Here is a 13,056-nt window from a genome sequence, read left to right on the forward strand (position 1 = left end):
CAACCACCAGTACACTCAAGCTTTCAGCTTCCTCCCTCTTCTCCTTTACCCTCCCTTTTTCCTCTCACTTCAAAATTCCCTCAGGAAAGAAGAGCAGAGCAAATGGCCCCCATATCTAGCTGCCATGTGGTGAACACACAAGTGTTTGCAATGCCCTCTTTTCTCTGTGAGTCCCAGTGGGGTTTTGTTGCTAACTTGTCCCTGGGCAAAGAACAAACCAACTCCTCACAGAGGAGAGGCAGGAAAGAGGGGAAGAGGGAGGGTGATGAAGCCAAGGATACGGGAGTAGAGGGAGCAGGATGGAGCACACATACCAGTCTTCGGGACATCGGGGTTTTGTCATCCTCAGGAAGATGCTGCTCCAAGGCCAAGACGATACAGTTGGCAATAATGGTGGCCAGGATCATGTATTCAAAGGGCGTGGGAAAAGAAGAGTTAAGGAACAAGTTCATCCAAGAGAGATAGACACAGCATCTGACATGGCCAGGAACATAAATATACACACTTTATCACTCCCACCGTGCCTTGGAGTTTGCATGATTTACCTCAGCAAGCTGGCAGGCAGGGCAGTGTCTGGTTCTTAGGATATGAAACGTAGCTATTTAATCATTGGGACTGGTTTGTGGTCACAAAACTTCTTCTCTGAGAAAAGGAAGCAGCCAGTGAATAACAGAATTGGGTATGAGGCAGATACTCCAGGTACTGGGTGAACATAAAGTCAAAAGGCAGGAACTAACCAGGGGTGCGTACAGAAGAAACACAATTCATGCTACAGCAGACCCCTGCTCTTCCCAATCATCAGGTTCATGAGGTGTATAGTGATTGCTTGGACCCAGCTGGGGTTGGCTGCCTTCCATTCTATCCCCCTTTGAGCCACCTTTTGTCTTAATATCCAAGTCAGGAAACACACCAGGGATCCAGGAGGATTTTTCATGGCTCCACCTTCTTTCCTAGGTTACTATCTATATCTCATATCTAATATCTATCTATAGTTAATAGAAAGGGATAACTTGAGTCAAAATCCACCAAGGCAAAGTCCAGCCTCTAGAAGCCAAACTGCAAATCAAATGAATGCCAGCTTTTATCTGTTACATTTTTCTGCACACGGTTGAGGGGCTCCCTGTACCTTTTTTGAAAAACAGGACTATGACTCAAACCCAGCATCCTGACTCCTGCACAAACACTCACTGCAAGCTCAGGGGAGGTGGGCCGATTGATAGGAAAAACAGAAGGAGGGAAATGCCGGCTCCCTTCTAGAGCCGGTCATCTGTCTGCACGTTAGGATTTCATCCTGTAACTATTGTTATGACAAACACAAGACAGCTGCTACCGCTGGCCTCCCAGAGCAGCCTGTCCTCTGGCATTCCAGAATCTAGGCAGGAGAGAATAGAAGATCTGGCAAAGGGGAAGGAAACGCAGCAACCATTCCTCTATCTCCCCACAGAGCAGGGCCAGCTGTGTAGGGCACAGAATCTAGAGTCTTCTTTTCCAATACAGTGGGGCAGATAAATATGTCCCTTTATGCTTCCTACCCCATCTCTGCCATTAGTTGTATCGAGGACAAAGGCGTCTCTGGGAAGGGGCAGGGCACAGGGCATTCTCCACGTAGAGGCCAAATAAGTAGCAGTGGTGTGAATAGGCTACTAGTTGCCTAGGAAGCTACAGGGGGAGATGGCTGGCTGTGTGTCCACCCAAAGTCCTTATACTTCCCATGTGGCAGTGCCATCTCCTCCCTCTCTGAGTCTCATGAATTCTCCAGCAGCTGACCATGCTTCCTTCCCACACTCCTCCCAGTACTCACAAACTCCCCTCACAAACTTCCTTTTCCCTAGGAACCTCTACTTCTCTACCCTGAGCCCTAGGTCTGGAAGGGCCTCACGGGACCTCTAGGCCAGACTATGGCCTCCAGATCCCTTCATACTTATACAAGACAGACGGAATCTCACCACAGAAAAGTCTCTCAGTCCCACTGGGCAAACCTCCTCCTCCAAACTCCCTGGATACTAGGTACAGCTCAAGAGTTAAACATGCCATAGGCACACACACCTAGCTTGCATGCTCACCTTCTTAGAACAAGCCCCTTGCAACCTATCACCCATCAAGGCCACCAATTACTGCAGGAGTACACCTCTCTCCCATGGCCAGCTCTAACTCAAAGCTCTGGACAAAAGAAGAATGACGATTAGAGACCACTTCTATGGCCAGGATCCCACAAAACCCCAAACACAGGCCAAGAATCCTAAGAACTATCAGACAAGATGAAGATGAGAGGAATCCATGTCCTTTCCTGAAAATACGTTTGGGAGAATGTCCAGAAAGAGACCTGAAAACATGGCCACAAGTCCTTGCTGAATGAACAGAAGTGAAGTGCATTTCCAGCAGCATTCCTGTGATATAGTGCCATAGAACTTGCATCAAATGAATGAGGGAAAGCCTGGGTTAAGTAAAGTTAAGTAGGTTTCTTCCCAGTAGGACTCTTTGGAGCCTTTAGTACTACTGTGTACAGTATCCACACACACACACACACACACACACACACACACACACACACACACACACACACACACACACACACACACACACACACACACACGTACTCCTCAATAAGGTATTTACCCTACACATCCACGTACACACATAAAGGGGCTAGGAACAGAACACAGCATACCCTGGACCCTTTTTCTGAGTCTCTCTCTTGAGGAACATACTTGAGAACTCTGTACAAAGGGCAATTCTTCCTGTCCATCCCCAGAAGTGGGGGAAAGGAGGGGATATTGGCTCTGATGGGAGTAAAATTAATGCCTCTTCCATGCCATGCCCTAATAGCATTATACACAAGAGTATGGGGTTCACCTGGCCAGCCATTCTCATGAAAACTACTGAATAGAGCTACGGAGCTCACGGGCCGCAAAGAAGCACTTTCCCGTTCAGACGACAGACATCACTAGCTCTCAGGGGACAGCTTTAGTCTGTGATTGCTTTTTAGGGTTGCATCTTCTCCACCATGAAAGCCAGAAGGGAATAAACCACAGACATCCAAGTAGGTGAACTCTCAGGCATGCTGAGACTTGAGGCAGGAAAGGGAGCTGGCAGCTGTGCCAGTGTTCTGCCCACTAACACCTGCTTGGAGTATGGCTGCTCCACTGTCCCCATCTCCCACCCCACCTGGACACCTGCCTCTTTCTAGCCAGAAGGTCTCACCCTATGGCTCCCTGCTAGGACCTCTAAGCCCCAGTTGCCCAGGGGTACAAACACAGATAACTGAGACTTGTCACAGATATAACAGGAACCTCAGGAAGGACCTTATGGCCATTCTGTGACTGGTCAGGTATCTGGAAGGCTAGAAAGTCATAAAGTCTCAAATCTGGTGTTACCAAGCCCCCAAAACCAGAATCAAGAGATGGGCGTTTAGTGTCTCTTAGGTTCTGAAAAGACCCTATTTCAACTTCTTCTGCCAGATAAAATTCCTGCCTGATGTCTAAGGACCTTTTCAGAGTACTGATCCTATGGATTGCAATTCTGAAAACTGCTGTCATCAACACACTATGGAGATGAATCTCCTATAGACTTCCCAGACCATTTAGACCTCAAAGGAATCTCAACTGAGGTAATGAAGAGGGTAAGGTAAGACATTTGGAAGGAAAGGTGAGATTTCAGGTTCCCGTGAGCTGGCCGAAAGAAAGACAAGAACCAGGAAATCTTAAAGGACACTAGCAGACGAGAACACCCAATTCTATCCAGACCCCAGAAAGCCCTTTCCTTGGACTCCATTGTGACTTCCCTTGCTTTAATGCTTGATAAGAAATGTACTCATTACCTTGCTCATGTGATTGTAATCCCTCTGTACAGTATTTTCACAATAAAAACTTATTTTAAAAAAAAGAAAGAACTTCACACAGAACATTAAAAAAAGAAAAAAATACAGAGTGGGAACCAACATCTTAGTCTTATACCATCAATTCCCATTCCGGTCATAAGTCAAGCCCAAAGTACAAAGTCACTTTGTGAACTCTCTCCTTGGCACTCACTTCTCTTTGCGTAACATATCACATTTTTATTTCTCCTAGCTCTTCCCACCTTGAAAGCAGATGTTACATTCACATCCCCACTAGCAATGATTAGCGGAGCCCCCGGTACACAGTAGAAGCTCAATCAATACTAAATGAAGGAAGAAATGAAGGTAAGGTACCCCCTGAAAAAGCAGCCCTATTGAGGAGCTATTATAAAGGCAGTGTAGTCCCTCTGTCCAGCTCAGATCAGGCTCCAGCTCGCTCCTACCTTTGCAGGCTGATTCCCTTTCTTCCTGCTAGTAGAACTCTTAAGCCCAACAGCAGAGACTCTGCTCATCTCCAAAGGAAAGAGCTAGCACTGCTGCTATCAGCCCACAAATTAAGCCAATGCATCTCACAGGTGACCCAAAGGTGTGACTTGATAGGTTAAAAGCAGTTCCATGTAGCCAGGGTCTCAAAGAACATTCCTCTTCACTGCAATTATAGCCAGGGAGAATGTGAGTCTTTCTGCCTCCAACACAGTGGTTTCTATTAGATACCATGTCTTACGTGAAGCTTACTTTGGAGAAGAATGTTCATCCCTGGAGTCCAGATTGTTCATAGTTTACAATCTTGAACAAATGTAGCCTGGGAGTCTGAGACCAGAGGTTTTGTCAATCTTGATCAACCCTATATCTTTGTTCAGCACTGTGCATAGTGAACATCCAAACACTGGTACTTGGTAAATTATAAATTGATAAATGAATAGCAGGAGCCTGTCCCAAGCTGGAGGAAGAGACTACAACTGTCTTTATAATAGTTCCTCAATGGGACTGGTTCTTTAAGGGACCTCCTCTTCCCTCCTTCCCTCCTTTAATATTGATTGAGCTTCTACTGTGTACTAGGGAACCAGAGCCAGAGGTATCTTTTAAAAGATGTCCCAAATTTTCTTTACACTGCATACCTATCTGAACTTTTTATGCTGTATACTCTGAGCATATATTATATATTAAAAAGAAACAGAAAAGAAGCCAGGAGATTCTTTTAATGTTGAAAGAGAGGGAGAGAGCAAAGCGGGGTTGGAGGGCAGAATTCTGTCTTGCTGGAGAGATAATGAGAAGAGTCGGGTTGGCAGGGTTATTTACACTTTCTTCTTTCACTCCTTTGTCTATTGTCTGAATGTTATAATGAGCATGTACGAGTTTATACATCAGTTAACAATCAATTAAGGCTATATGTATTTAAACGCACACACACACATACACACACACACACACACACACACAGCCTGAGAGGAGGAGGAAAGTAGCAGTCAGGAAAAGCAATGCAAGCTCCCTGAGAGGATCAATTGCCCGAGAACAAAGCAAGGACATATTGGCCTAAGTGAGAAGATGACCATGACAGTGCTCTGAAGCCTGGAAAGAGGCCTCCCCTCCACCTCATCTGCTAGTCAACAGCCTCACTTCATAAACCTTCCTGCCTTCTCCCCAAACACCTCTTTGCTCACCCGTCTCTCCCTCTGAGCCACTAATGAGGGCATGTGCCACTGCAGCTCTCCAGCCCCCTTCTCTGACGAGCAGCTTCAAGACAATCATTAGGGAAATGGTAAAAATAGGTTCACTTATTGATTTATCTCCTTTACCCAATGCTCCTTCCTTCATCCAGTTGACTTGTTTCCTTAGCAACACAGCTAATTTGAGCAAGGGCTGCTTGGCCCTGCCATTCGTTCAATTCCTTCTTGAGTATGGAAGGCTGGGCAAGGGAGAATGCTGGCCTAGGACTATGGGGGTGACGGTGCTGGCTGTGCTTGCCAACAGAACCCTGGAGTCTGACCTGGAGCTCAGCCTCTCTACTGTCAGGCCATCACAGTTGGTTCTGTCCTGCCTTGAGATGTGGAGGCGCAAGTCTGTCGGGGATAGGCTCCAGATACAGATAGCAAATGGGTATTGCATTCCTCAAGCTACCAGGTACTGATTCAGACCTCTCTGTCCTCTTTCAGAGCCTCTGACATCACTGCTCAGGAGATTGGCTATACTATGAGGGCTCCACGGAGTCACTAGGGACAGGTAGGTCAACAGAATGCTGTGCTGTCTTCTGACTCCAGACATAATGGAGACCATACTTCTGTGGGAGTAACCTGTGGTCACTCTGGCACTTCCCAGAAACTGCTGGGTACTTCTAGGAAAGGCCATAGTCTCTAGGGATAAATATCTCAACCGCCTTTAGCCATTCCCGTCCCTCCTCTCCAGAGCCAGAACAATCTCCCCCAACAAGGCTGCTCTCCTCTTCTTTCAGCCTTCTATTTGAGGATGTCCATTTCAAAGCAATGTAACAGTCTCTGAAGATGATCTAGATGCCTTTCCATCCCCTTCCTCACCTGCACATAAAGACAAGAGTTGGGGAAAGTTGAGTATGTTGTCTGCTCTATCTTTTCCTATACCAAAGTGATGATGTAAATGATGAATGATAGTGAAATACTACTTGAGGCCACTCTGCGACTGGAAAAAAAAATCAAGATCTTCCTCCAGCTGTGGATGTGACTGGAGTAATGTTATCTTGGTATTGAGGATTCTGACTGTAAAAGTTATGCCAGCATGTTGCTCAAGTGAGGAGAAGGCCACCACCCTCCATTCCCAAAGAACAAATAACAAATATGAAAAGATCAATACCTGGAATGACACATGAATATGAAACCCCTCTGAAATAGTAGGATATTATACAAATGCAGCCACTTTTATTATCCTACTAAATCAATCTTAAAGCATCTGCTGTGGCTCGAAGCTTTGAAGAAAGCATCTGTTAGTGGTCACAGCCTCCAGCCACAGCCACAGCTGAGCTGGCTGCAGCCATGGGCTGTCCCTGGAGAGCCCCATCCTGCTAAAGAATTTAAAAGAAAATTATGGTAATGGGTCGCCCAGGAGACAGTGAAGACATTTGGCCCAGAATCTCCTGGGAATATGGAAAGAACATCCAAACACCAGTCCCCCACTGGAGGATTTATGAAGCTGATGGCTCTGATGCAATCTCTCCAGTGATTAGAAGGGGCATTAATCACACCCAAGGCCAGAACTAAAATCTGGGGGGTGGGGGGTTGAACCACCACAAAAGTCCAACTCCCGCTCCTACAGATCCTGATGGAAATGCAGTGAGATCATGCTGATGAGCTCATGTCCTCTTCACCAGAGACCGCTGAGAAAAACACATCTGTCTAGGAGGGATGACTGATATCAACAAGGTAGAACCCTGTACCTAAGCCACAAACACAGCTGCGAGCCATCACTCCAACAGTGTGTGTCTGCAACCCTCAGGATCTTCCGCACCCTCCCACCAAGCTTCTCCATCTCTTGACTCCTCTACCTGTGACATGAGTGCAATTCTTCAACCTTCAGTCTAAAAGGCAGATCTAGACCAGCCCTATTAGAACAGGCCCAGGGTCAGCCATCTTCACAAGGGGATGTCTCATCACCTTCTCTCCCAATTATGGTATGAAGTAGAAGTCAAAGATTTAACAGATGGACCTTCCTATTGCCTCTTAGCAAGCCAACCTGCCACAGGACAAGAGCGCTCAGGACAGAGGTAAGCTCTAGCACAAGGAGTCTCATCCAGAGATGGTTCCACATGGGCTTCCGAGTACTCCCTCCTACGGCCTACCTGTGAAGATCAGAGTCCTGAGCAAAACCAAGGAAATAAGCAGAATCCTTCAGGATTCTGAGGCACTGCAGATAAATCTCTCAATTCCTTAAAAATAGACATTCGCTTTATGAATTGGCCAAAGTGTGACCCACCATATCATATCAACTCCATTTTCATCTCCTTTCTCAATTCTCTCATTTAAGTTCCCAGCCTTTGTCCTGGGCTGATCAGCAAATAATGAACTACATGTTACCTTTGAAGGACTGGAGCTAGCCGGAACCCAGTGGCTCATACTGTAATCCTCACTACTCAGGAGGCTGAGATCTGAGGATCACAATTCAAAGTCAGCTCAGGCAGAAAAGTCCATGAGATTCTTCTCTCCAATAAAACCCTTCCAAAGAAAGCCAGAAGAAGAGCTCTGGCTCAAATGGTAGAATGCCAGTCTTGAGGGGGGAAAAAAAAGCTCAGGAACATCTCTTACACCCTTAGTTCAAGCCCCAGGACCAGCACAAGGGGGAAAGAAAGAGAGGGTTGGTGGGGGGACAGGGGAGGTATCTGGAGCTAAAGCTTCTCCACATGACCTTTATCAGTGCACAACTCTGGCTGCAAACCTGACAACCACACTGCCTTTCCTTCCCTCTGCCACCCGTGGCTTCCCACCGATGGCAGGAAGAATGCACTGTTTATATGAAGAAAAAGAAGGAGACAGCCTCTGCATATTCCATATTGTCCCATTTCATTGTCTTATTGCATTTCTCACAATCCAGTCTTGTCTTTAAACACCGTGTGTGTGTGTGTGTGTGTGTGTGTGTGTGTATCAGATTGAAGCACCAAACCCCTTTTCTTTAACACAAAACAAAAACGCATCACATGACTTCCAGCCTTAACATCAGTTTTTTAACTTTAGTTTCCATGGTGGTGGGATGCAACCTGCCATCACCATGACAACAGCTGCCTCTGTTCAATCCACCATCTGACAGGCAAGCCTGAGTACACATCCGTGCCCCTCTCTGTCTCTGTTTGTCTGTCTGTCTGTCTCTGTCTCTCTCTATCTCTCCAAGAAGATAGAAATGCCATAACACCTACTCCTAAACACTTAAAACCTAATGAATGAAAGGTAAAGAAAGAAGTATAATACAAAGGCAGAGAACCCCTCAGAGGATTTTCTGTTTGTCAGAACAGTCCCATCTCCCTTGCAGAGTTCAATGAACTCAGTTACTCAAAACACAGGGTCCTTAGCATTACTCTTTGATTATTAAACCATGTCCTATCTCTAATTGTCTTTGGATCAGAGAATTCAACCTAACTCACATGACCCCCCCCCCCCCATCTCTATAGAAAGTCATTGAAATTGTTGAAATCATTGCTACTTCGGCAATCTCAGTAAGGGGCAACTAAGGTTCAGGGACAGAGTAAATTCCAGACCCACCCACATCTAGTTCCCACAGAAGGGAATGTACTGGTCTGAGAACCAAGCTCTATTTCCTCTTTTTTTTTTTCTCTCTCTCTCCTTGTGCCCCTTTTAGTAACAGTCAGCTGGAAAAATCTTAACAAATTCATTTATGTGTCTAACTGGATCATGGACTCTAAACACTTGTCATGTCATCTGACACACCATTTTGGTGATCAGGATACAAATTAGTGAACATTATAGAAAAAAAGAAAAATGATACAAGAAACACAAAAGGCTAGTCAAAGAAAACAAAACAGCAGTAGGGAAATCAACTATTTCAGACACTAGAATTCATGCTTGATGACACTACTATATCTGAGCCCATGAAGAGTCTACCAACAACAATATATATTTTAGGAAAAGACTGTGAGCTATGGTTGTTAGCCACACTCAAACAGTACTCTACTCACATGATAGAGAAGAGGGGCTAAGATGGTACTCAGAATGTGTACAGAAAAAAAAAAAGTAGCCTTTGTGAAAGAGTTCACAGACCATCTCTGGGAAATGTTTTGTTTGAAAAGTGCAACTGTACCTTAGTGTTCAAAACCACCTGATGAGCCTGCAAGGTACATGAGAAAATGTTGAATGAACTATGGATGTTCAGTGTTGAAAGAGAAGAATCAAGAGACGTCACAGTTGCTTTGCAATATCCAAAGGGCTAGCTTGCAACAGCGGGCTGAGATTTTGTCTTGTCTTGTTTTTAGTCTGTTTTAGGGGATAAAGACCCACCTCAATGCAGATCTGGAGAAACAGGAACTGGATGGATTATTTCCATACATAGCTAAGTGAAGTGTGGTGTTAATAAATATTTAACAGCCAGGAGAAAAGCCTCTCATATAGCATTTGTCCATTTTTTGGGTGGAAATACTTTCTTCCTTCCCTCTCCCAGCCGTAGCCAATTTCAGGTTACCAATTTATATCAGTGGACACAAACTCTAGGACAGACATAAATCATACTCAAGAGCCAAGATGTGCTAGTCCCACCCTACCACATCTCTAGGAGTTGTCAGAGATGAAAAGATCCCTGCATTTGATAGGTGTCCTGCTAAGTCAACCCTCACTTGCGTAAGGAGTTAGCTAACCAGTAGGAAGCAAGGCCAAGGAGTTTTCAGTCACTGAGTCAAGGGCCTTTTAAGTAAGCATGACTCTTTTCTCTTAGTCTCAAACTGCCCCCAGCGTAGGCCTGTCTTCAGAATATCTAGAACATTGCCCTCATCACAGAAGGCTATCACCTGTGCAGCCAGAAGAATGCCAGAAGTATCCATAGGTGAATGATTTTGCCAATACAGTATCACACATAAATGAATCACCTTATTCTCTCAAGCTAAATTCCTAGGTGTCCAAGAGATGCAAGGTGTTGTACAACTGCACACATAAAAGAAACAGAAGCAAGTGGACCCACCTCTTGCTCTAGAAGATCAATAGATGTCTCAGCCTCAACTGAGAATCATCAGGAATGGTTTTGAAAATTAAGGATATGCTTTGAGCCGATGGCTCACACCTGTAATCCTAGCTACTCAGGAGGCTGAGATCTGAGGATCGCGGTTCAAAGCCAGCCCAAGCAGAAAAGTCCATGAGACTCTTATCTCCGACTAACCACCAAAAAACTGGAAGAAGAGCTATAGCTTACATGGTAGAGTACTAGCCTTGAGCAAGAGAGTTCAAGGACAACTCCCAGGCCCTAAGTTCAGGCCTCCAGCCTGGCCAATTTAAAAAAAAAAAAAAAGGATATAAGCTGGGCACCAATGGCTCATGCCTGTAATCCTAGATACTCAAGAAATTGAAATTCAGAGGATTATGGTTCACAGCAATCCAAGAGAAAATCCCACAAGACTCCATCTCCAAAATAACAAAAAGCTGCACTTGAGGTATGACTCAAATAGTAGGGTACCAAGCAAGCCAAACAAGTTTGAGGCCCTAAGTTCAAGCCCCAGTAACACCAAAATTAAAATAAAAATAATAATAATAATAATACCAAATCCCACCTCCAGAAATTCTGGTGTGTCTTGGCAACAGTCTGGGATTCAGAATTTCTAGAAATTCCCACACTGATTCTAATTTACAGCACCCAACTGCTTTTGGTGCTCGAGGCCATGCAAGTGAGTAGTGTCCTCAAATCAGGTTCAATAGCAGTTGAAAAACTGTGTGCTCCCCAGAGTACACAGGGGAGGACTGGAAGGCACCATAGAGTTCTACTAACTACTCCAACACACTCATGTACAAATGCAGATACCAGGATCAGAGGTGAAATGAGACTTTGCTACAACCTCTTTGGACCCTTAGTTTTCTCCTGAACAATCTTAAGAATCAGCAGAACAATTAGATAAAACTCCCTAAATAAAATGGAGGAATCTAAATAAAAGAGGTTTTTTTTTTAAGCTATTCAGGATCGTTTACCTCTCCTGGGGCCACTGAAGAGTCCCATGCTATCATTGCATATGGTTCTGCAGCAACATCTTTGGGAAAAAGTGCCATTGTTTTGAGTCATTGTTTCCCATCCTCACTGGATTCGTAACAGGTGGCTTTCATCCTTATGGATTATTATTCTCTTGCCCATTCTGACTTTTTTGAAGTGCTTTCTCAGTCATTGTAATCCTTACATCCAGTCTTCTATGCCCCATAAGAAATAACCCCAAACATTCTTGCTAATAAAAAGATGAGAAAGTCCCAGAAGATGAAAGAGCTAGAGGGAAGATGACTGACCAGAGGAAGGGTACAGAGGAAAAAGAAATGTGATGAAAGGAACCTGGGGTGTTTCAGACTAGAAAACCCAGGAGCCCTAGGCTCCAGCCTCTGACTTCTTATTTGTTGAGAGGTATAACAGATCCCTTATAATAGACATCAGCCTTCTTATACCAAGTAAAGTTCTGATCAATGTTTCTCTTAGGTTCCTGTAACTAATACTCTAGTACCCTATAATGGGTAGGGAAACGGGGAAGAAAGGGTGACCATGCATTATTACAACTGAAAGAAGTCACTTGTGATGATGCTACTAATGCAGACATCCAGCAACAGCATTCATAATGGAATCCTAACACATCTAGGAACCCCTTGAAAGTATCTAAAGTCCAGGGGCTGGGAAGGTGGCTCAGTGATAGAGCACTTGCCTTGCATGCTCGAGGCCCTGGGTTCGATTCCTCAGCACCACATAAGAAAAAAGAAAAAAGCCGGAAGTGGCGCTGTGGCTCAAGTGGTAGAGTGCTAGCCTTGAGCTGAAGAGCTGAGGGACAGCGCCCAGGCCTAGAGGTCAGGCCCCACGACCAGACCTCCCCCCACCAAAAAAAGAGAAAGTATCTAAAGTCCAAAGACATATTTCTAAGGAAAAGAGCTACAGGACCACCTGAATTGGCTAGAAACTTCCTACTAGGTGGCCAATGAAAGGTTCAAATCCTCATAACGGTGGCCTGGTAGGTGAACACAGGGTGCTTTTCCATAAACCTACCATAAGCCTCTCCTGATTTCAAGGAAAGTTTTTAATTTTATTATTGAGTTCCACTGGGATTGATTACCTCATGATGACCCTTATTACTTATGATATCATCATCTACTGTTATGTATTCCTAATATGTCATAAAATTTCTTTTTGGAAAAAAAAAAGAAGTGAATCTTCTGCAGCCTCCCTACCACCCCCAGACTCTATTTCCTTAAAAAGCTGTAAAAACAGAAGCATTCAATCAGTGAAAGTTCAAGAAAGAGTCATGAAAGCTACCACCTCCACACTGCAACTCCCAGGATGGGTACCTGTAACACACAGGAATGACAGGAGGCTTTTTTGAAGACTGGAAAAAAGAAAATGGCCTTCACTTGCCAATTTTGAAAGGAAAATTGGCATTTTCAAATCAAAGGCCCTCTGCAACATGATGAAGGGAGTGTGGCAGTAGAGATTTATAGGAAGGAGGAAAACATACAGCCAGGGTCCCATTCCATTCCACCAACATGGCCATATGTCTCAATCTTCATCCCTGATATATTTGAGGATGG

At 44.8% G+C, this 13,056-nt stretch overlaps 1 protein-coding gene across 3 annotated transcripts in view; it reads right to left on the reverse strand.

Moving 5' to 3' along the window:
- Cacna1e (calcium voltage-gated channel subunit alpha1 E) overlaps positions 1-13,056 on the reverse strand; it is a 308,059-nt gene that overhangs the window by 279,083 nt on the left and 15,920 nt on the right. For all 3 annotated transcript variants that reach the window (XM_042674388.1, XM_042674389.1, XM_042674387.1), the window contains exon 2: positions 315-420. In XM_042674388.1, coding sequence (XP_042530322.1) covers positions 315-420 — 106 coding nt within the window. The remainder of the gene's footprint in view (positions 1-314; positions 421-13,056) is intronic.

This window comes from Dipodomys spectabilis, unplaced genomic scaffold, assembly GCF_019054845.1.
Source record: "Dipodomys spectabilis isolate Male_0828 unplaced genomic scaffold, ASM1905484v1 ptg000019l, whole genome shotgun sequence".
NCBI classification, from domain to species: domain Eukaryota; kingdom Metazoa; phylum Chordata; class Mammalia; order Rodentia; family Heteromyidae; genus Dipodomys; species Dipodomys spectabilis.